At 42.9% G+C, this 24,608-nt stretch overlaps 1 protein-coding gene across 1 annotated transcript in view; it reads left to right on the forward strand.

Moving 5' to 3' along the window:
* Positions 1–22,029, forward strand: part of ANTXR1 (ANTXR cell adhesion molecule 1) — a 222,562-nt gene extending 200,533 nt beyond the window's left edge. Inside the window, exon 18 of the mRNA XM_043603551.1 lies at positions 17,874–22,029. Coding sequence (XP_043459486.1) covers positions 17,874–18,134 — 261 coding nt within the window. The 3' untranslated portion in view covers positions 18,135–22,029. The remainder of the gene's footprint in view (positions 1–17,873) is intronic.
* Positions 22,030–24,608: the final 2,579 nt, after the last annotated feature.

Consider the following 24,608-nt stretch of genomic DNA (forward strand, 5'->3'; position numbering starts at 1 on the left):
CCAGCTGAGGTGGATGAGCTCACGTGCTAACTTCCTTCAAATGCTCACCTCCCGCACGTGCTCACTCCTCTTTAAGTGCTCTGTGGCACACGTTCATCCTTTGCCTCCCCTCCATTCCCATCCACTGGGTCACTTTCACTACCACCCCCAGATTTAACGATCCTGAGTGACCTTTCCTTGGCCTCAAAAGGATGGCTCGTTGTGCTGGGTGTCAGCATTGAAGGGGTTTTCCCCCCAGGTAACATTTTGGCATTTTAAGAGGGATCTCCATGAGATGCCCACAGAGGACCCCTAATATTGAAAACAGCAGACCCAGTGACAGGCTGGACTTGTCTGGGGTGGAGGGTAGGAAGAGGATGTCTCAAGGCAAACAAGTTGGAGTTCTATTCAGCCGACTCCCAGAGGCATCCACATCCTACATGGGGAAGGCAAAGGGGAGAGGCTGGGGGAGAGTGCTGAGCTGAGAAAGAACAATGAGTTGGGAGAAGCCAACAACACAGGCCTCTACTCCATCACCAAATTTGCAATGTGGTCTGTAACCCCTGTCAGACAGCTTATTTCTTGAACCCCTAGCAAGTGTCTGATGCTATTCCAGAAGCTTCTTTTAGACCAAATAATATGACAAAGTCTCTGTACTCAAAGAAAGAAAGCTGGAAAACATGGAGGGACCAGGTAGAAATCACGATGGCCAAAAAGGGGATAAGGATTATTGCAATTGCTACTGGGCTTTGTGCTGATTCCTTATTTTACCACTTCACAGCTGAAGCTCCCAGAAAAGCAGATAAGCTGTGGAGAACTGTGGCGTGTCTCCAAACTGCCTCACCACTGCATTCTTCTGCCTCAGTCCCAGCCACATCTCTCAGCCTCAAGAATCCTCTTTCTCTCTGAACTGGGAGGAGGTGGTGAGCATGGCAGCAGAAGGGGGAGTGGGCCAAACCACTATACCCCCTGCACATTGCAGGGTCTTTGCAGACGGAACAAAGATGGCTCTTACTCAGCATGAGGTCACCTTTCTTTTCTCTGGACTGTCTGGATTCACAGGGTTTATTTAGGTTCTCTGCCTGAATTCACTCTGGAGCTGATCACTGTGAGCAGGCCCGGGACCCAGCTAGGAGGCTCCCCTCCAGGTAGACACACATACACAAACACACACACGCGTGCGCACACACACACACACACACGGAGTCTGTAACCAGGAGGCTGGGAAAGTACGAAGGGACACAGTTCAGAAGCAGCAGCATTAAGGGGAAAGCACAGAAGCCCCAGAGTCAGACCGACCTAGGTTGAAACCTGTCCCTGTCATTTACTATTTGTGTGGCCCTGGTCTTAGCCTTTGAGAGCCTCCATTTCTTTGTCTTTGAAATGGGGATAGTAATTCCTACCTTACAGGGTTGTGGTGAGGTTTTAGGATAACATAGATAGGGATTAGATAAATCATGGCTATTATAGTTATAACAGTGACCACCCTGTGCCCATTAGATAGGCTTTTAAGAGGCACCTGGGTGGCTCAGTGGGTTGAGTGTCCAACTCTTGGTTTTGGCTCAGGTCATGATCTCACGGTTCGTGAGACTGAGCCCCACATCAGGCTCCACACTGACCACGCGGAGCCTGCTTGACATTCTCTCTCCCTGTCTCTCTGCCCCTTCCCCACTTGTGTTCTGTCTCTCTCTCTCTCTCAGAATAAATAAATAAACACTTAAAAAAAAGATAAGCTTTTTTTAAAACATTTTTATTTATTTTTGAGGGGGGGGGAGGGACACAGAACATGAGTGGGGGAGGGGCAGAGAGAGAGGGAGACACAGAATCCCAAGCAGGCTCCAGGCTCTGAGCTGACAGCACAGGGCCCAGTGAGGGACTCGAACTCACCAACTGTGAGATCATGACCTGAGCCGAAGTCAGACACCTAACTGACTGACTGAGCCACTCAGGCGCCCCAAAAAAGATAAGCTTTTAAGCTTGTTCACAGGATACAAATAGGATCATAACATTCACAGGGCTTAACGCACTATTTGACAAATGTTGCCCCATGTTCCTGGAAGCAAGAGCTGCTCCTTCATTGCTATATTTTCCAAATGCTTTGGCAGCCCTCGGTGTGCCAGGTCCTCGGTGGTGAGGGGAATTCAATGGTCCAAAAAGGGCTCGCAGTATCATGGCAAAGAGAAAGACAAATAGACAAATTATGACAAAGGTTGAAGAGGAAAGGGGCAGGAAACCATGAGAGAGATTACCAGGTGGGCCTGAATGAGATAGGATGTGAGCAGGCAAAACCTCTGTGAGGAAGTGACTAACCTGAGACATGAGTTATAAGTAGAATTTAGCCAAGCAAAGTTTGGAGGTAGCATGTTCCAGGAAGTGTATACGCAAAGGTCATGAAGCACACATGTCCATGAATTTGAAAGGAAGCCACAGGGCTGGCAGGTGAGGAGAAGGAGGGAGCATGGCAGGGGGTAAGGCTGATCATTCAGCACCTTGTCAGCCATGTTGGCATTTGGAATCTCAGCAGTAGGATGGACTGGGACAGGAGACAGCAAGGCCTCAGACAGGCTAGCCAGGAGGCAGGAGATGATGGCAGATGGACCGGCTGGAGGAACAGGATCTTTACCTTATGCTCACATCCAGTGTGGACCAGAGCCCCTTGGAAAACATGCCTTTCTCATGCTCCTCAGAGGTGAAGAACTTGGTCTTTACCTCTTCAGAGGTAAAGACAGAGTCTTGGAGACCTTCGCGTTCACACCTCTTACTGAGTCAGGAGGTGAAGGCTCTGTCTCCCGTGGTCCATGCAGCCTCCCCATCCCCAGCTCTCAATCCTTCCAAATCAGGTGAGCAGGAAGATGGCTTCTTTCCGTGTGGCAACTTACATTCCCAAACTGCCCTTGCCACACCAGCAGATGGATGTGTTTATACAGTCTAGCCTTCCTGAGTTAGATTTAGATTGAAGTAAGAGCCAAGGGGGCACAAGGCACATTAACCAAAAGTCTGGTTTGTCTGTGTGTCTCCGAAGCAGCCTCATTCTCGGCAGGTGAATAAGCACCTGCTCTAGCCCAGTCCGCAGCCACCCTCCCATAGAGCAGGGCCTGGTGAAAGGCTGGTTGACTGGGGAAGACACAGAGCAGGTCAAGAAGCAAGGGGAGGCAAAGCTCAAGCTGGTTCCCAGGGTCTCACCGACACGCAGGAAGGGCAGAACCTGGGAACCAGAGCAGTGTTCAAGAAGTGTGAAATGTTACCAGTCAGAAGCAGCAACATAACTAGTTGGGAGGACACTGGGAAGAATTCTGAAGTCAGGCCCATGCAGGCCCCTGGGGTGACTTTTGCTATCCTGATTAAGGCTTTGCAACCAGGAGGGAGCATTTAAATAGACGGAAGTGAAGCGAGGGATGCAACTCATGGTCTCTCCAAGTGGAGGCCTCTGTCGAGTCCACTTTTTCTGAACAAATAAGATTAACTGGTTATTGACAACATCTTTGATTTACAGTTAAGGTGCTGAGATCCCCAAAAGCTTTGCTATATTTGATAGTCTGCCTCTTGAATCCAAAGGATTCAAGGTGTTCTATTTCTTCCTCTTAAAGATTCTTCCTACATTGTCACTAAATTATTAGTGTAACAGGCCATTTCTTCCAGACCCTACAGAACATAAGCTCAGGCCAGCCTGGGGAGAATTATCACAAATATTTCATTAGCGCAGCCTGAATTCGTGAGATGTTTCCAAATGGAAAGGAGGCATTTTGATACTGGGTCATGGTCTCACTTCAGATCCAGCTCTACATGATCTCGTAATTAGGGAGAATATTGGGTCCCAGTGGAGGCCTGAAACCAATTTTGAGGTTGGATAACTTAAATTAATACTTTTTTCTCCTAAATGAAACCCAGATTTTGAGTGCTATAAATTTTCCATTTGTGCGTCTGGCAAGTCTCAAACAGCAGCCATGATATTTCAGGGTTCTGACTACTGTCTTCCTTTAGTTTAGATTTGAGAGGCACTCTGGCAGGATCATACTAACCCTTACCTGAAGAGAAGATGAGTCCAGGAAAATTGAGAAGGCTTCTCCAGGCCAGCTGGGTAGAGATCAGCCTATGTAAATTTGGACTAGGTACCCAACTACATGGTCAAAACTGAAGGGGCATGCAAAGGCCCAGCTAGCTCCCAGAAGATCAACAGGCTAGCCTGCCACAGCACTCCAAATGCCCAATACTGGGGAAACTCCTTTAGAATACCACGCTGTGTTCAGGAGGTTCCTTTTAGGAATAGTATTATTTAGGTTAGAGGTTCAGCTGATCTAGCAAAATCTCAAAATAATATAAGGTTTGAACAGGATAAAACTTTCTCACACACATAACCCTCTGGGGAGAAGCTGTCCAGGGTCAGTATGATGGCTCCATGCTATTGGGCACCTAGGCTTCTTCTCATGTTTCTTCATCCCTACAGTGTGGCTCTCATCTACACAGCCAAAAAAGAAAAAGGAAAAGAAAAAGAAAAGGGGAAGGTATACCCCTTCGATTTAAGGCACAACCTGGAATTTGTACACATCACTTCTGCTCATATCCAACTGATGAGAACATAGGTTACATAGCCACACCTCAGTGCAGAGGAGGCCACCCCCATCTGCAAATTCATGCACCACAGTAGGTCAGACCTTTGAGTATCATTCATTGCCTCTTGAACTGATCTGTGCAAGGGAGGCTGGGAAATGTAATCAATGCTAGATGGTCATGTGCCCAATGAAATTCGAGGGTTCTACTCCTGAAGGAAGAATGTGAAAATGGATATGGAAGATAACTGGCCATCTCTCTTGCATGGAAAGAAAGCACCTTTGAGGAATAAACCTTCATAGTGGATCCAGCTCACGGATCAGATTAGAGATATGTCACATAGAAAGTACAGAGAAGGAGTGAAAGGGACAGGCACACAGGACAAGCAAGCTTTGATTGAAAGGAAGAGTAAGACTCTGGGGCCCTTTTCCAGGAAATACAGCTGAAGGGCACTGAAATTCTGAAGAAGGAACAACCAGAGACGTGGAAAAAGCTGGAAGAGAATGATGGCAGCGGGGAAGTACTGGGACCCAAAACAAACTCTCCAACGTATATTATTACTGGTGGCCAACTCTTTTAAGTAGCCATACTTCTTGATGCATTTTGCCCTACATGCATTCCAATCTAAAAGCACATGTTGCTCAAAAGAAAGAGAGTCAAACAGACCTGGATTCAAATCTCTACTCTATCATTTACTTGCAGAGACACCCTGGGCAAATTCCTTTGTGTTCCAAGCCTGTTTCTACATTTTTAAAACATTTTTTTAACGTTTATTTATTTTTGAGACAGAGAGAGACAGAGCATGAACGGGGGAGGGTCAGAGAGAGAGGGAGACACAGAATCCAAAACAGGCTCCAGGCTCTGAGCCGTCATCACAGAGCCCGACGCGGGGCTCGAACTCACGGACCGCGAGATCATGACCTGAGCCGAAGTCGGCCGCTTAACCGACTGAGCCACCCAGGTGCCCCTGTTTCTACATTTTTAAATTGGGGTAATAGTACTAACCACTCTTTCTATTAAGAGGGTAAAATGAGATGATGTATATAAAACAACTAGTGCCCAGCATGGCAACGGTAGAAGCACTCAGCAAAAGGTAGATGTGGTTAGCATGAAACTTTTTGCTTCATAACCAGCACCAGTCTCTCAGATAGGGGGCTTAGCCTTGCAGACAGGGCTGTGGATAGGAAAATGGTACGTGTGTGAGGTACCGAAAATCTAAAGAACACATACCCGTTTAGGATACCACTCACTGGCACAATATAGTCATCATAGAAGTAAAATTGTTATCTTTTTAAATTAATATTCCCTCCACTCTGGGGAAAGCACTTTGGCAGCAACAGGCATAAGGAAAGAATTCATTCCTCACATTATACAAAAGAAGAAAACAGCCTTCATCCATGAGCTTATATAAATGGAGCAGGATGAGGTTGGGGCTATACAGCAGATGAATAAGTAATTTCATAATTTTACATTTTGACAGCCAAGCTAAATAACGCTGTTGGCCAAGCCATCTCTGTCAACTTATCTTCTGGCACCAATTTTTTTAATATTTATTTATTTATTGAGAGAGAGAGAGAGAGAGACAGACAGTGCACGAGTCAGGGAGAGGCAGAGAGAGAGAGGGAGGTACAGAATCCAAAGCAGGCTCCAGGCTCTAGTCTCTGAGCTGTCAGCACAGATCCTGACCTGGGGCTTGAACTCACAAACTGTGAGATGATGACCTGAGTCAAAGTCGAAGGCTTAAGCAGCTGAGCCACCCAGGCGCCCCTCACACCAATTTTTTAAGGCAAATACCTCAACACAAATGAAATAATGATTGTATTAATGACAGTTCTAAGTAGTCAGAGCCGTTTAACTTGGGGACAGGGCAGTAAAACAAATTCTCAGGATTATTAGCTGGGAGAGAAGACTCTGAATAAAATTAGTTAGTCCTGGGTCAGACTTCCACTCACTCAGCATGACCATGCCGCAGTGTTTTTTTAAATCTTAGAAAAGTACATTAAAACATTATTTCTCAGACTCATCCAAAATGTCAATTAAAACCAGGCTCTTTGGAGAAGTCCTACTGCTTAGCAGGACCCACGGGGCATACGGTGGACTCCATGCAACCGAGGAAGAGAGGATAGTCAAGAGCAATGGCTGGTTTTTAAAAAGCAAAATGAAGAAACAGTATTCAGAGTATACTACACTGGCTCAGACCTTTCAGACCTACTTCCTCTTGAGCCAACAAACGTTTTCAACGAATTCCACCTCTCAAGCGTACTCTCCATGGTATCTCCGCACACATCTCTGTCTGGCTCTCCTGAAAGGGCTGAATGTTAGAGCCAGTCCCACTAATGACACTTTGGCCACCTGATCACTTTTCCTGGATCTCCTGTCTCCAATTCTATTTTGTCTTCTTTTTTTAATTTGTCAGAACTAGACAGATGCAGACGAATGTGCCACGGTTTTATAGGATGATGAGACTTGAAAGAGAGAGTATTTAAGCATCAGAGTGTGAAGATTCATTTATAAAAAAAAAAAAACAACAACAATTCCTTATGGTACCATGTGTGTTTCTGTCTTTGTCAGCTGCAGTGGTTCACTGACCTTTAAAGACTGTCAGGCGTGAAGGGCAATTTGAACATACGTGTTTCACTTGACTGCAGAATCAGGGCAGACTTTCCAACCTGGAGCTACCCACTGGCAGATAGGGTGTCTCCGGCCCAGCTCACATGAATGCACTTGCAAGTGTGGACACAGGCAAAGTCTTCTCATTATTGCAACACCTTTCCCAGTCCTCCCCCAGTTCAGCCTTTACTCATCATCATAACAGCCTATGTTTCATAATTAATAGCACGGGGCAATATCAAGAAACAGAAGGGGAAATGTGTGATAGCTGCCTTTGAGGTACTATCTTTCTCTCATCCAGTGATCTTATCTCTCTCCAGGCGGCCCTTGGATTCTAGCGATGTGATTTTCTAGCTAAGGAGGCAATAAGGAGAGCGCACAGATCTGGCTCCTTCCCAGCAACTTTGGAAAAGGTGCCAAGTTAAGAGTCCAAAAAAAGGGGGGAAACCTACAATACCTCCTATTTTCAGCTCCACAAACCAGGAATGACCCTCCTAGACAAAGGCAGGAGTTGCTGCTTGTTTCTGTATTACTCTGTAACAAACCACTGCAAAACACACTGGCTTAAAACAACAATTTGCTGTTTTCTCTTACAGTTCTGTGGGTTGACCAGAATCAGCTGTATAATCTCATTTGGCATCTCTGATGAAGTTGTAGTCAGAGAGTGGCTAGGGCTGGAGTCATCAGAAGGTTGATTGGGCTGGACGTTCAAGAAGTTGCTTCCCTCACTTCTCTATCGTCAGTGCTCCTCCACACGGAGAAGAGGAGAATAGAGTAGCCTCAGGGCACCAAATCCAGGAAGCAGAAAATTCCAGGCCTCTTTTTATTTTTTTAATGTTTATTTATTTTTGAGGGTGTGGGGGGAAGGGCAGAGAGAGAGGGAGACCGAGGACCCGAAGCAGAGTCTGCGCTGACAGCAAAGAGCCTGATGCAGGGCTTGAATTCATGAACCACGAGATCATGACCTGAGCCAAAGTCGGACACTTAACTGACTGAGCCACCCAGTCACCCCATTTGTTGAAAATTCCGGGCCTCTTAATGTCAGGCACGAAGCTAGCATATCACTTCCATCACATTCCATTATTCAAAACTCTTACAAATCAACCCAGAGTCAAGGGAGTGGAGAAATAGACTCCTCACACAGGAGAGAAAGAATTAATGGCAGCCATCTTTTCAGACAAGCTACCACCAAACAGGAAGAGAGAAATTTTTAGAACATAAGAAATTCTCTGCCTCAACTGCTCTGAGGGAGGCCCACTCCCTGCTGCTCTTGAGTGGCCCGGTGACTAAACAGCAAAGTAAAATTTGAGCAAATATAATTGTTTAAAATATCAACCGGGAGTACTTAATAAACCCTTAGACTTTACTAGATCTAGCAGATTAAGTAAACAAACAAACAATATAAAGGCTTTACTCTAATAAAAAATGATTAATGAATATTTAATAGTGCAGCCATCAAATTAAGAACTCACATTATTTCTTAAATTTATAAAAATTACTAAGTCTAAGAGGAAATCAAAACTATAGTTACTGGTATTCTAGAAAATAATGACAGTTGGAACACCACAATAAAAACTTCTGGAATTTGAAAAAAATCATAGTCTTGAATTAGTTCATTATTGAACAAGAAAAATGAAAATAAATGAGCTAAGTATTCAGTTAAAACTAGAAAATAATATGGAACAAATCTACAGAAAGCAGAAATAAGGAATCTATGAATATAAGAACAATTAATGAAAATAAAGCAATATCTGTAGAACTGAGAAATAAGTCTTAAAATTTTTTTGGAAATGCCAATATCATTGGCAAATTCTTGAAAGCCAAAAAAAAGAACATGCAAATATGTATATTAGTGATTACAAAAGAGGTAACACCACAAATAGATTTAACTGTGAGAAGTTTCCTTTGTGCAAAGCACAAACCTATGCAAATGCTTCAAAAGTCTTGATAAAATGGGGCAACTGGGTGGCTCAGTCAGTTGAGTGCCCAACTCTTGATTTCAACTCAGGTATAAATCCCAGGGTTGTGGTCTCAAGTGCTACTTCAGGCTCCAAGATGAGTGCGGAGCCTGCTTAAGATATTCTCTCTGTCTCTCTGTCTCTGTCTCTGTCTCTCTCTTTCTCTCTGCCCCTCTCCCCCATTTGCATGCTCTCTGTCTCTATCTAAAAACAAAAACAAAAACAAAACAAAACAAAAAACAAAAAAAATAACAAAAAAAATAACAAAAAAAAATAACCTTGATAAAATGAATGGTTTTCTAAGAAAGGATAAATTATGGAAATGGACTCAGAAAGGGTACAAAACCTGAGTAGGTCAATACCTGTGGCAAAAACTTTTAAAGTCATCAAAGAACTGCGCTCTAGAAAAACAGCATGTCCAGGAGCACCTGGGTGGTTCAGTCGGGTGAGCGTCCAACCTCTGGTCCGGTCATGATCTCACAGTTCGTGGGTTCAAGCCCAGCATCAGGCTCTGTGCTGACAGCTCAGAGCCTGGAGCCTGCTTCTGATTCTGTATCTCCCTCTCTCTCTACTCCCTCCCCTGCTCACACTTTCTCTCTCTCTCTCTCAAAAATAAATAATAAACATTAAAAAAGAAAAAAACAGGACATCCAGAACGATTTTGAGAGAATTTTCTCATGCTTTTAATGAACAAAGAATTCTTACACTATTTCAGAAATATAGAATATATTAGAAAATGAAAATCCTCCCCATTTCTTTTGTAAAGTTAACATAATCTTGATGACAAAAATAGCACACAACAAAAGAATAATGGCCAATCTCATATATGAAATTGGATACAAAAATCCCACGTCAAAGGTTAACTGTTGATTCTAGAGCTTACCAGAATTTATTATAGATGTGTTAGGGGAAAATTAGAAATTAGGTGGACTCTTAATGCCCACTAAAGAATTCGATAACTGCATTTTGTGCTTTCATATGATAGAAGATTATGCAACCATTGCAAATCATATTGAAAATGGCAGGGGAGAAATGGCCACAGCATAGCATTTTAAAACTGGTTCAGAATGATCTCATTTTTGTAAAGACATGCACCTGTGTGTGTGTGTGTGTGTGTGTGTGTGGCCTGAAAGGAAGAGCACAAATGGTAACTCTCTGAGTGTTAAAACTTAAAATTCTTCTCTTCTCCTCTTCCTTCTTCCTTCTTTTGTACATTTTCCAGATTTCCCACAAAGAAAATGTGTTACTTTGTAATCAGATGAAAAACAAGGAATTTTATTCTTAAATAAGTCTTATCTCAGTAGTAATCCTTAACAAGTCCTATGTTTGCACGTCCCACTAAAGATGAGCCATTTTATTTCTGCCCCTTCGTTTTTCTAGTTTCCTCTTGTTACCAAATATTTCCTTTCTGCTTTCATCCTCCCCTCAGTTTTGGCATCCAAAGAGGTTACTGTGGAAAGCGTGCCAGTATGTGTGTCAGCAAAATGAATCAAACAACTGAAAGAATTGACCTTGGATCCTTTTGCATGAACAGCACATAAAAGGCAGGCTGCTGTATGAGATTTATAGACAGGGCAAGTTTGAGGTGGAGGAAAGGCAGTCAAAAAGGACTCTGGCATCACCACTCACAACACACCCTTCCCTTTGGCCCCGGCTCCAGCTTTGGGGAAGGGGAAAGAAGCAAGACAGGTGTCTCTGTGGCATTTTGTCCCTGTCATGGGCCCGGGAATGAATGCTGTCAAACAAAAAGCCAGAGTATGGTGGCTTCATTTCAAATGATGGACGAAAGCTGAAGTGTAGGGTTCAAAGAAAGAGGAAGAAATAGGATGGCTGAAAAAAATGCAAAGGGAGCAGGGACGTGTGCGTGCTGAGGACCTTGGTGATTTCCCTACAGAAAGTGGGGAGGCATTGAAGAGTTTATGCAGGAAGGCAACTTTGAATGTGCATCTATGTATGTATAAATGTTTACATATATAGGCATATGTACATCTTACATACATGTGCAAACATGTATATATGTATGTACATACACATTTTTATTTATGTGTGTATGTGGATACATTTTATATGGAAACCAAAATATAACTGGAAAAGAGGCTGAAAACAGGAAGGCCAGTTTATGTAGTAGCCCAAGTTACAGAAGACTGGCCCAGGTTGGGAGAAGTGAATGGATATAAAGGATCTTTTTTTTCCTTCTATTTAAAATTTTGATTTAAATTCTAGTTAGTTAACATATAGTATAATATTGGTTTCAGGAATAGATGAAGGATCTTTTCAATATAGAATCAGAACTCTGCTTCTCCCTGACTTTGCAGAAGACAGCCACCCCAGTTCCTACTTTCATCCCCTCTATTCAAGGGATCAACCCTAACTGACTGCCTCAGCTGGTAACTCAGTTGTAATTCCAAACTCATAAGAGAGAATCTGATTGTCCTAACTCAGATTAGGTGCCCACCTCTTGTCCAATCGACTACGGCCAAGGCCAGTGTCACAGAATGCAAACATGGTTGCTAGGGTCCATTAGTTTGTGGGATTAACAGACTGATATCTCTCTCCACCTGTGGACTACATTCTTCAATAGGGCAGGGACTATTTTTGGTTCCTTATCACTGAATTCAGCACCTTATTAGGTACCTGGGATGTAACCGGCACTCAGAAACCATTTGTATTTGTCAAAAGGATGAATGTACAAATAACAAATGGAGAGAAACATAGATGGGATAGAAGGCACTATTAAGTCATCCAATCCAGCCCTCCATCCATTCATTACTCATGTGTCTCATTTATCACTGGAGCACCAACTTCAGCAGGATTACGTCAATTGCCTTCAATACACCAGTGAGCTTTTGTGGTCTAGTCTAAGGACCAACCCCCATTTGCAAGAGTGACTTAAGTGAGAAACTATGCTCCTAATTCTAAACAACTGACTTAAAACAAACCGTGGAAACCCAATCCATTTGTAACTTAAAAAATACCTCCATACAAGACAATCAATGGAAGAACTAAGCTGGAGAGAAAAGGTATCTGTCAGAAGAAACTTGGCATACATGTTACACTTTTTCCATCTGATTCTTTCAGTATTCTTCCTGTGGAATCCAATTTCCTTAAGTGACCTCTGTTCATAGGAAACTATTTGGTTTAATCTCTGGGAGCCATGGCATATTTTTAACCATCTCCAAAGGCCAGCTCCGTCTCCAATGAGCATGCCTGATACCCAAACAGATGTTTTATAACACTCAGCACACATGAGCTCACCACTGGCAAGTCTTTTGCACACAATCAGCCCACAGCTCTTCTCAATCTCCCCTTTCATACCACAAACTAAATTCAGGGCTCACAGGCAAGCTTGAGTCCTTACCACGGTAACCAAAGAGCAGAAGATGGAGATCCCAATTTTGAATTTTCAACTTATAAATATTTTAGAAATCTAATGATGAACCAAAAACTATGCAATGCAAAGAGTTAGCCAGATTCAGGAGTATAAAAAGACTCGCAAACTGGCTGCCCCAAAAGAATTCAGATTCAAGTATCTGGGTAAAAGGTTCAAAAGCAACTCAAATTTTGATGGAGTTATAAAGCATGTTAACATTTCTAGTGTGGAAATCAAGGCGACCACATAGGACTCTTGCCACCCCTTCCCCCAAAGCCTAAAAGATCCCCAAAGAGACCACAAGGGGGTGACTAAGGAGACCTAAATAAACAATTGCAAGCTCATGGGGCTTTGATTCCTTGAGAACCTAAACCTGCAGGGAAAAATCTGAGCTTTTTAAGAAGGCTTGCTCCACCTCAGAAACCCTCAGAGATATAAGCAGCAGTTGTTGAGCACCAACTTAAACTTGAACCTATAAATATTTCAAGAGGAGAAGACCCAGAGGCTGCCTCAGAGACACTCATCCACGCGTTGGGAGCTATATGTAAACTGGCACCTTAAAATGACAGCTATGTCAAGAGCTGATGGCTTCTGGACAAGAGCTGTACGTTGTGTGATACCGTCTACAAGTGATCAGGAAAATATTTGCAAAAAAAAAAAAAGGAAAGAAAAAATATTTGCGTTTTTAGTCTATATTCAGGCTAATAGAATGAAGAGAGGATAAGTGCCTAAGGCAAGCAGAGCTGGTTTTAATCCCACTTTAACCATTTACTGCCATATCGTCTTGGGTGCAATATTTAAATAAGCCTGAGCCCTCGGTCTCATGTCTGTACAGTGAAAATAATGAATAAAAATGATGTGCCTGGACAATTCTAATAATGCTTTCAACACCATTACATTCAGTCGTATCAAAATGGAACTTTCCAGCCTAGGAGAAAAGCCACCTAGCATCCTGCTAAGCCACCACTGAGCAGGAGACATTGCTGCATTTTCTCCTTTGAATTTAACCAGAGTATTTTGTTGCTAATGTGTGACAATAATTGGCACTCATAACTTTGTAAATGAGCAAGTGGAGGTAAACTGAGGTCAAAGCCAAATGTTGGATCTGAATCAAACCACCCAAAAGCAATACTGCAGAGAATTTAACAGGGTTACAAAGACCAGTGTGCAGACTGAGAGCTTCGGTCGTCCTAGCAACCTTTTGAAGCAAACACTGGTGCAGATTTGCTGGCATATATGATACTGAGAACATCTGGTCTTTCTATTATCTTCTCACAAGCAAAAAATGATGTCGTGTAAACTGATCTTTAGGCCAATTATATGGTCTAAGTGTTACAGTGTTTGTATTGGCTCTTCTGGCTCCAGGTTTTAAGAACTTAATTTGTAGCCACACCCCTCCCTGAAGTCCTAATTGCATCTTACTGTAACTGACCCCAAGGATTTGTTTATGCCAAGTCTGCACCTTCCTTCAGGACGATAAGTATGTGTAAATGCATCATCAGTCAACTGTGCATGCAAAGCGTGGTGGGAGGTCCTATAAGAATCAGTTACAGGAGTTTTGTGCAATGGGAAAGTAGAGACAGTGCCTAAGAGAGGAGGCTCTGGGGACTGCTCTGGTCATATATCCAATGCTACATTTTTTCCCCTGTATACCAGTTTTGTTATGGAAGCCAGGTGTGGAGTATTGAGGCTCTAGTCTGCAGCTCACTTAGAAGGCACTAAACTAGGAGTCAGAAAACTGATACTACCTCCCACCTGGCCTTCCTACCCTAGACAAGGTCATTGTTGTGTCTGAGCATCTGTTTCTCCATCTAGACTCAACTTCATTTGCAAACTCAGTGTGGCAGGCACTGTTCCAAGGCCTTCATCAACATTGATTAAGTTAATCCTCATAATGACTCTAACTGGCAAGCAGTATTATTATTCCCACCCAATGTCACATGGCGGGGGCATGGCAGAGATTGTGAGCTTGCCCCCCACCCTGCTCCAGCTGCTCACTAAGAGCTCTGGGTTTCTGTGCTCAGCCCTAATGGACTGGGGTCTCTAATGAACCACAGCCTAGTGCTCTGGAGCAGGAGACCCATGGGTGCACCCCTGGACTGGTACTGACCACAGGAAAGGGGCTTCTTGCCTCTCTCCCTCCTCATCCCACCCCATCCTTCTGTTGCTATGGCCAAGAGGCCATGGTGGCAGCTGATGGGGCTGACCTAGGGAGGTCTTTCTCCCATTTCACTCCAACCCTCACCCCTACAGCCCACAGATAGATGTGAGGGGCCATCTTTTACTCTGTGGATCCTCTCCCACCTTTTTGAAGACATCTGGGGATCCTAATCTGGGTTATGAACAGAAGTATTGGTAGAAGAAGGCAGGGAGCTCCTGATTTTGTCTTTGGACAAAATAGCCTCTGGTAAATGTATTAGCATTACAGTGTGTGAAATAAGTAAATAGGCCTCTGAATTAACATGCTTCCTTTATCTGCCACAGCCCCTCCCCCATCACTGACCCCTAAATGGAGGAAGGGAGTTATGGGATGGCCAGCCCTTAGGGAAAACTGAAGCTTTATGGGGACTTGACCCCAGGCACCAGCAGCACCATCTTCAGGACCAGAAGTTTCCTTCATCTTTAGAGGAAATGAATCTCTCGAGTCTCTTTGTCTGACTTAGCATGTCTAGGAACAAAGGGCAGAATATGTAGTACAGTAAATCCCAACTCTGAGTTGTCCATTACAGGAATTTATCACAGATGGTAATCATTAGGACTTTAACATTCTTGAAGGAAAGAGCTTTATCCAGAATTATAAATAAACTATTCCCAAGGCTTAGATTTATAAAGCTGTGCTAAAAAAATAAAATTCAAGTGAATAAAATTTAAATATCTCATTGGCTTTATTTAACAATTCGTGAATCAGGCTGCAAACAGAAAGGAGCTCCGAGAAGCTGTACAAAATGGGAGACTTTTATAGGCAGAAGCGGGCAGGGACAGGGACAGGGACAGGGAAAGAGTGGGTTACTTCATATTTCTTTGGGGGACAAAGGGGTCTATCAGGCATATTACCTCATTAATGCTAACCAGGAAATCCCAGATTGACTGGTTTAAGATTACATTTCTGGGAAAATTTGAAACTGCAATTAGCCTAAATATTGAGTCTTGGTTTGTGGACATGGGGCTTAGCACAAGTGACTCCATTTGGAGCATGCTGTTTCTCTCTTTTTTTTTTTTTTTTAACAGCTGTTAGAGAGGGTTGCTTGGACAACTAGGACTTTACAGCCTGGGTTACAAAGTCAACCTAACTTGTGAAAGCTTGGCATTGATCTGGAGTTCTGGGTAATGCCAAGAGAAGATGGGAACTTATTTTCTGCAGTTAGTGGGCTCCCAATCAGAACCTAACAAGGTTAGGTCCTGGTTTAAGCTCATGAAATGGAAGCTCAGAGAAAATGGGGTGCCAGCATCTAAATATGGCATTACAATTCCTAAACCAATAGTGGAGCAACAGTGTGCAGAACAAGGATGCTGCCTTCCAGAAGTTTCTCATCTAGTCAGGAAGGTAAGGCATTTACCAACCAAACAACTAGAGTTTGTAGGCTTCTGTATGTGGCATAGACTGTAACTAGAGAATGCAGGGAGGGAAGCAAAGGACACATGGAGGCTGGAGTCATCAAGAAAAGATGGGGCGGTGGGGGAAGGGACTGACTTAGGACTTGGATGAGTGGGGTGTGCACATGTAAGGCAAGGTTTGCTCAGCCCCACACCTCCGACAAACATGCATCACGTCCCTGCTGTGACTCTCAGTCTGAGCCAGGTCTCAAATCACACACTTGTGTCTCCTACAGGTGACTGAGCCTTAAATTCCAGACTCACCCTCTTCATTCCCCCTCGAGCCTTCTTCTAAAGGCCTGAAAAGGGAAACTCCAGCCTCTGGACATATCCCATCCGGGGCAGATGCCACAGGATGGGCATCCATCCTGGAGGGTGAAGCCGGGGGAAAAACCCACACTCTAGCCACAGCCCCAGTGTAGAGCTGTATGGGGTTAGGATGAGCAGGAGAGGGAGAAAGGGACAGGGCAGCCTCAAAGGCATGTGCCCCCCTGCCTCAGCTTCCATGTGGCAAGATTCTGTAGGCATCTGGGAGACACAGTTGAGGGGACAATAAAATGCCCTGTAGGCACCAGAAGTTTGAAGGGAGGCTAGGACCCCAAAGGGTGGTCCACAGCCTGTCCAGGCAGTCCAGGAGGTTCTGATGGGAAAAGTGAAGGGAGCACAGGCACCAGAAGGAGAACGTCATCTGTTGGGGGTACAGGGAGTGCAGGACTAACTTTGAAGCGCCAAGAGGTGACATCACAGAGGAGAATTACATAGTACTGGCTGCAGATTCTGGACTCTCTAAAGGCTGCTGTAGGAGGCTCTAGGTATCTTCTCTGCATTGTCCAGTCAGGTGCCCAGGAAGGATGGGGAGAAAAGTAGAATTCAAGGTAGATGTGTGCTTTGCAATAAAATGTCCCCAGAACCTAAGGGTGCCTGAGCAGGTGCAGCAGCATCTGGAAGAAGAGGGACTGCCTCAACCAGAGCAAGGGGAGGATAAATTGTTCATTACAGAGCTTTGGAGAAGGCAGGGGCATGGAGAGAGAAGCTGTATCGACTGGGGTCCTATTCACATCAGTAGGGAGAGCTGCCTCCTTAATTTATTACCCAGCATGAAAGGTTGAAGGGAGCAAATGTTAATGAGGAGAGACAAATGCATGAGTGCCCCTGAGAATCACCCCAGTTTGCCATATTGGTGACAATGCAGATCACAGATTGATTCAGCACCCTTGAAGTATAGTATAGGAGAAGCTCGTGTTGTTAACCTTCTACTGCCTCCAGAAGTGTAACTGAAATCAGTTGAAACAAGTTCCTTTCATTTAAAAAAAATTAGGGAACCCTCCTTAGAAGACATTAAAGTGTGGCCGGAAGAAGAGAGGTTCTGGAGCCTATCAGGGATTCCAGTCACCAACCCCACCTCTTCCTGGTTGTGTGGCCTCGGGAAAATGATTTCATCTTTTTGAGCCTCAGTTTCCCCATCTATGAAATTGAACATATGATAAAGGTACCTGGCTGGCAAGGCTATTGAAGAGATTAAATTTGATAACCTCTGTACATAGCTTGAGCCCATGCATCCACCCTAGTTAAGGTCAGTCCCCTTCTCTTCTTCCTCTTTGAGAGAGAGACTCCAAGAAAATGAATTTTGACAAACAATTTTACACAGAAAGAAGAAATTTGTTGTCAAGCTCTATGGTATGCCAGAAGAGCACTGCCATAAACATCGCGTTTGCTTTCTACATATTTCTTTCAAGCTGCCCACCGTGCTTCCCAGCTGCCCTGCTCCAAACAGCAAGCCTCAGCTCACATCCTTCTCTCTGATTCTCTTACAGGGGCGCTGTATCAACTTCACCAGAGTCAAGAACAATCAGCCTGCCAAGTACCCCCTCAACAATGCCTACCACACCACCTCGCCGCCTCCTGCCCCCATTTACACGCCCCCACCCCCTGCTCCCCACTGCCCTCCCCCACCCCCCAGTGCTCCCACTCCTCCAATTCCATCCCCACCTTCTACCCTTCCCCCTCCTCCTCAAGCTCCACCTCCCAACAGGGCACCACCCCCCTCCCGACCTCCTCCCAGGCCTTCTGTCTAGAACCCAAAGTTCATGCTCTGGGCTCTTAGAAACTTTGGGGAGGAGGCTCCTCTGTGGTGTTAGAATAAGTCTTTCCAGTTAGGGGAGGCTTCTGCTTTGGAAATGAGTGGTGATAAAGCCCACTGATCTTCACACACCTTAAAAATTGGTTTGTAATGTCAATACATCGACAATTGTGATCAGGAGAAAGAAAAATTTTGAAATGCCTCTAAACAAATGATGAGGCAACTACAGTCACAATTATAGCCAGCCAGCCATCACCTCTAGAAGGTTCCAGAGACAGTGAAACTGCTGAGATGCTCTAAATGGGATTGTGTCTCATGGAGACCAATAAGAAAAATCATTTCTCTGAGGGTGAAATGCAGAGTCGGATGGATGAGAAATAACACTGCTGGGTTTCTAAATGCTGCCTTCCCTCCTCCACTCCACCTCCATCACTTGACCCTGGACCCTTGGCCTAGGAACCAAGGAACCCTCGCCCAAGAAAGTGAAAACCCTTTGCCTACAACTTTGGGAAAAGCTTGGGTTCTCCATTGTGGCAAGAAACTCAACATCAGACAGGTATCTGACAGGTATCTGAACAAAAGCATGTTCGCCTGGGATTTGCAGAGGAATAAAAACATATGCCTTATTTTACTTTCAAATTCTCCCAGTTTCCAAGTGAGGGAGAGAGCAGGTGTTTACAGATGGAAAAAGGTATGTTGCCACGTTGCTGTGTAAGTGAAATCAGGTGTGTGCATTGACAGGAGAGTACTGATGAGAGCATCAGACAGTTTCTAAAACCCACAGGCCATCAGCAGCTAGAGGTGGCTGGCTTTGGCCCGACATGGTCCCCTAAATCAACAGACATGGCATTGTTGAAGAGCAACCTGTTAATTATTCATCTTAAAAACCAAGATTTGGCTTCAGTTTAAATCACTTAAGATACGAAGAAGTGACTGATCCCATTTTTTAGAGACAAACATGAGTTGATCTTCCCAAAATGGTGTCACTAGCGCCTACCATACAATTTTGCTGGGGTTTTTTTTTCTTTCTTTTTTGGTAAAGTTGTGTACCAGAGACTTCTATTCCAGCTGAGAGACAAGGGTCCTAACATAATATGGAAACCATCCCCACATGCTTTAATTAACCACAAAAAAAGTCATGTATGTGTAGACGTAAATATATTTCTCCTTGGCTTTTCAACATTCTCATAAATATCAGCTATCAACCCAGGAGGAATACACTAGATGTTCTGCCTGAAATTCCCACCAGGCCTGGGATCCACCCCATTCCTCCAAGTCTTTCTGAATCTGTTGTCATCAGTAAACCCTATAATCACTTTCTAAACATTGGGCTTCATCAACCAGGGTAAAAACAGAGGGCCATTGTTGAGCACCTCCTATACCATCCTATTCAAAATTATCTTCCCCTCCAGCTTCCCACAGGTCTTAAAATTCCTCTCCCAAAGTGCTCAAAGACTTAAATCTTTTCTGGAACAAAGCAGCATATAAAATAAATATAAACCTAGCACTTTGGGTTATGATCTCCAAAGATCCTTTAAGAACCCATCAAGCCAGCCTGATTCTTGGACCTTACTTAGAGACATAAGGACCTGGTAGGCATTCCATAAACACCAGTTCTTGTAGACATTGTAGATATGGCAGACATTACTTATCAATCACAGCACTATCCATGAAGCCCAATAATTTCTTCAACAGTCCTCAGATCACAACTACAAAGAGCCTCCATTCATCAGTCAGAATTGAGAGAGAGATGAGCCCTATTTTCCATCCCTGCTTTAGAAGTCAGAAACAAACAGGAATTGCATGGAGAAATGGGGAACTCTTGGGCAGCAAAGGTACAGTCAGGGGGAAATAGATCTAGGCAGAGTGCCTTATTGGGGGCCATACGCACTAAATCTGCAGTGCCAATGCCAAACTGACACTTCTCCAAGTGTACTTCAGACCAGCCCTTCTCCTGACCTGCCACTTCCGAAGAATCTCCCAGCCATTGTCTAGAGCGAAAATTAGACATGGTTTCCAGGACTTATGAAAGCAACCTCCCTTTGCCACCCCCTCAACCTGGCCTATATTATCTATTTTTAGAACACTAGGCTTCTTCTTTAGTATACTCCCTCATGAAGCAGGGGCCAGAATGTCTCAGCCACTTGCAGTGACATTGCTGGACTCCAGAAAACCATTCCATAGGAGAATGGGTTCCCCAGGCTCACAGCGTAGAGACGTTGAGCCCATGGCAACTGTTTTGACTGCTGGCAGTACAAAACGGTCCACCCCCCACCACTAGCCCCATGACTCACTGCGGCCATAAGAAAGTTCAAGCCAAGATGCTGACGTCATACAACAAGATGGCAGGCATCATTCAGGATCTCAACAGCACATCAGTCAGAAGCCCTGTGCGGTTTCCACAATGTTTTGGTGAACTTTTTGATGAATAGGGAACTGCAAATATATGATGATTTTGAAGAGGATTAGCAGGGTTTGTCCTTCAAACTGACTCATCATGTCATCCCTACTCATTTAGAATTACAGTTAAGAAGGTGAAACTTCTAGACTGTATGAACAAGGCAATAGTAGGCTAGTACAGACAAGAAAATTCTTTAACTGGTTTATAAAATCTATCAGTACTTGTACCATTCCCTGTCAAAGGCAGCAGACATATGATTGTGATCAGACAAGAAAATTATTTAACTGGTTTATAAAATCTATCAGTACTTGTATCATTCCCTGTCAAAGGCAGCAGACATATGATTGTGATCAGGAAACTGCACAAAACTATTGTTTCAACCCCCATGTTATTGTCCTTGTGAAGTTTTTTTTTAATAAAAGCCAACTTTTTGTTGTATATATTCGTATTCCATGTGTTAGATGGAAGCATTTCCTATCCAGTGTGAATAAAAAAGAACAGTTGTAGTAAATTATTATAAAGCCAATGATATTTCATGGCAGGTTATTCTACCAAGCTGTGCTTGTTGGTTTTTCCCATGACTGTATTGCTTTTTGAAATGTACAAATAGTTACCGAAATGACGAGACCCTTGTTTGCACAGCATTAATAAAGACCTTGAGTTTCGTGGTCCCCTCTTTTGAAGACCAGCTCACAAGCAGTTTCTGGCCTGGAGCTTTGCACGTATTCCAGTGAGACTGGAAAAGTTCTCTGTTTTACCAAGATCAAGAACAGAGCTGGTGGACAAATTAATTAATAGTCTTGGATATCTGGCCATGGGTAACTTCATTGTAAATATCACTAAAATGGGCAGAGATGATTTTAATGTCTCATAAACACTAGAGTCCAAACACTGTCAGATGAGAAAAAACCTATCAAAGAACTAGGAAAAAAATAATAATTATTATGAGATAGTGAGCAAGTTTCAGCCCAATGCCAACTCAATAAAAACAATTAATGCTGTGTAAAATGGGTTGAATTAGCTTGCAAACTATATAAAGATATATGCAGTGAAACACCTGTTAATGCACACAAGATGGGAATGAGGTGTTCTAGTCAATTGCCTTTTCTAGTTATCTGAGCTCTACTATATTATCATACTTGGATAACCAATTTAAAACAATTAGAATATGATTTTTTTAAATACACTTAACATTAAACTCTTCCTCTAATTCTTTCTCCTTTCTGTGATAATTCAGAACACAGTTATGGATCTCCAGTGAGTCATTGTTATAAAAAATGAGTTATCACTGTACTATGCTATAAGAGACTGGGCTAACCCTGCACAATGACAAACTCTGGAAGTTGCTTTTAAAAAAAAATAATAACAATAAAATACTAAAATCATCTCTTTTACTGGTTATTTGTCTCTTTGTTATAAAAATAAAGTGTAGACTGTTCAACTACTTAACATCTTGATGATAATAAAACAACTGTTGTTATGCAAATTATATTTCTGAAATCATTATTATATTTCCAGTAAGTTCTTTACTGTCTTGATTATTGTCATTTTTTTCCTTAGCTGTCCAACATTCAAAATATTCTTTATTTCTTTTTTTTTTTAACGTTTACTTATTTTTGAGAGAGAGGGAGAGAGGCCCAGAGGGGAGGGGCAGAGAGAGAGGAGAACAGAGGATCCAAAGAGGGCTCTGTCCTGACAGCAGAGAGCCCAGCATGGGGCTCAAACTCACAAACTGTGAGATCATGACCTGAAGTTGGACATTTAACTGACTGAGCCACCCAGGCACCCCTAAAATATTCTTTATTTCTAGTAACAGTTTTAAAATTTTAAATGGAATCCAAGCTAAATGAAAATATAAAGTAAAAAGTCGAAACGGAGAAGCACACAGAAAAAAAAAACGTAGTGGACCAGTCAGGATTGTTTCTGGCTGCCTGTAACAAGATTTGGGGCCATGACTGATTTGATTCTCACAGCAAGGACTCCAGAGGTTTGCAGCTGCTCAAGAAACCAGACAGCATTACAGCTAGTGCTGCAGTAGGTACCTTTCCTTCCGTATACATCTCAAAATATTTTTATTATATCTGCAATTCTGATACAAACCACTTGATTCCTAGCATCTTCAATCCAGCTCCTTCATTGAAATTTTTGTGTAGGTAAGAGTGTCTCTTACTAGTTCCTGAATTTGTTTCTTTTACAAGTCTTCCTTCAACCCTGAATTCATCTTAATGGGAATAAAACCATCTGCAAACAGAAACCCATGCCACATTTTTTTCCAAGATTGCAATAGTATTTACTTTTTAATAGCTTTTCGGGCACATGCACATTTTTAAATTACATTCTTAATCATTAAATGGTTTTGAGATAACCGGCTAGCAATTTGGAAGGAAAAAGAAAACTTGGAGCTCTACTTCACTCCTTACACCAAAATTAACTACAGCTGTATTTAATTTAAGTGTAACAAATAAAATGAAGAAAGTACTAGAAGTGGAAAAAATATTTACTGTATCATATGAGGAATTTTTAAATCCTGCATATTACCAACCAACTTTCTCATGAAATCGCTTCAACTACCCTGAGTAATGCTCCAATGCATTAAGTTGAATAAACAACAGAAATAAGGTCATCGATCAGGTACTGTGAACTTGAGCAGATCTACAATTTTCCATCACTAAATCCAATGTTCTGCCCTCAGATAAATGTATGTTTCTCTGGAGTCTCATTTAGGTATAGAACAACCAATACAACACTTTGTCCCTCTAAATACATTACAAACAAGGTCTAAGTGCTTACAATTACCAAGCACTGGGTAAAGCTATAGAGTTGGTATCCGCAAAACAGATGAATCTACTCTGATTACAATTGTTTTGTTATTTTATTCTGATTACAACTGTATCATGTTGGCTGGAACCACCACATCCTCATCAAATTTATACCTAAACAAATTAGAAGTAATCTCTGATTCCTCCCCTTTTTATGTAACATTCAAATAGTCAGTTACATAGATTCTCCCATCTCTACTAAAAATGGGACCATTTTAATTGTTGGGGTTTGAAACTGTGCAACATCTCCTTTATTTAGTTTTAAATATCATCTCACAATGTACTTACAAGGCAACAGCTAACAAAGCTCTGCCTAAGTCACTTGAGAGCTCAAAACAAAGTTCTGTGTACCTTAGCTGGCATCTTTAGTTGCTAGTTGCTTATAAACATTAAAATAAATACAACTCGTAAAAGACATTTTCCTTTGTGTAGTGAAGTGGTTTGCATTCTTGCAAAACATTTTAAAGTTTATTTATTATTTTTGAGAGAGAGAGAGAGAGAGAGAGAGAGAACCAGTGGGGGAGGGGCTGGGGGTCCAAAGGATCTGAAGGGGGCTCTGTGCTGACAGCAGAGAGCAGGATGCGGGGCTCGAACCCATGAACTGTGAGATCATGACCTGAGCCGAAATCAAGAGTCAGATGCTTAACTGACTAAGCCACCTAGGTGCCCTACAAAACATTTTTAAAGTACAAGAAATGTGGGGTATGAGTGCTAAGAGTCCAGAAAACATTAATGAACATTAATTTTCTTCTGAAAGAGAAGTCATAAGACAGGCCATCTCTCAGCCACCCATCACTAGTCCCTTTCAAAAATGCACCCTCAAGAGCCATGGAAGAATTACAGCCCTCTATCACATTTTTTAAAAAATACAAACATTTTAACTTCCCCCTCCCTCTGAGGCACACCCTAACTTTGCAGGATACAGACCACCTGTCTTTTTGCTTAGTTTTACTCTTGAAAGTATTACCTATAGATTCTCTAAGAGACTGGCTCAAAATTAATGATAATCTTCATTTTCAACCAAGATCTTATAGAAACAGATAAATATTCCACATGAATGGAAAGAGTGTTTCATAGATATGGTGATGCAGAAGCACTGACATTCATCTGAACTTGGAGGAAAGGGCTTCTCCCCAGCTGGGGTGGATTCCAAAAGGGAAGCAACCTGTCTCTGCCACGGGTGGCCCACAGCGGTATTCAAAGGTCAGGCTCCAAAGGGTGGAAGGAAAGACAGCAGGAGCTAGGAAGG

Source organism: Prionailurus bengalensis, chromosome A3 (genome assembly GCF_016509475.1).
Source record: "Prionailurus bengalensis isolate Pbe53 chromosome A3, Fcat_Pben_1.1_paternal_pri, whole genome shotgun sequence".
Taxonomy (NCBI): Eukaryota; Metazoa; Chordata; class Mammalia; order Carnivora; family Felidae; genus Prionailurus; species Prionailurus bengalensis.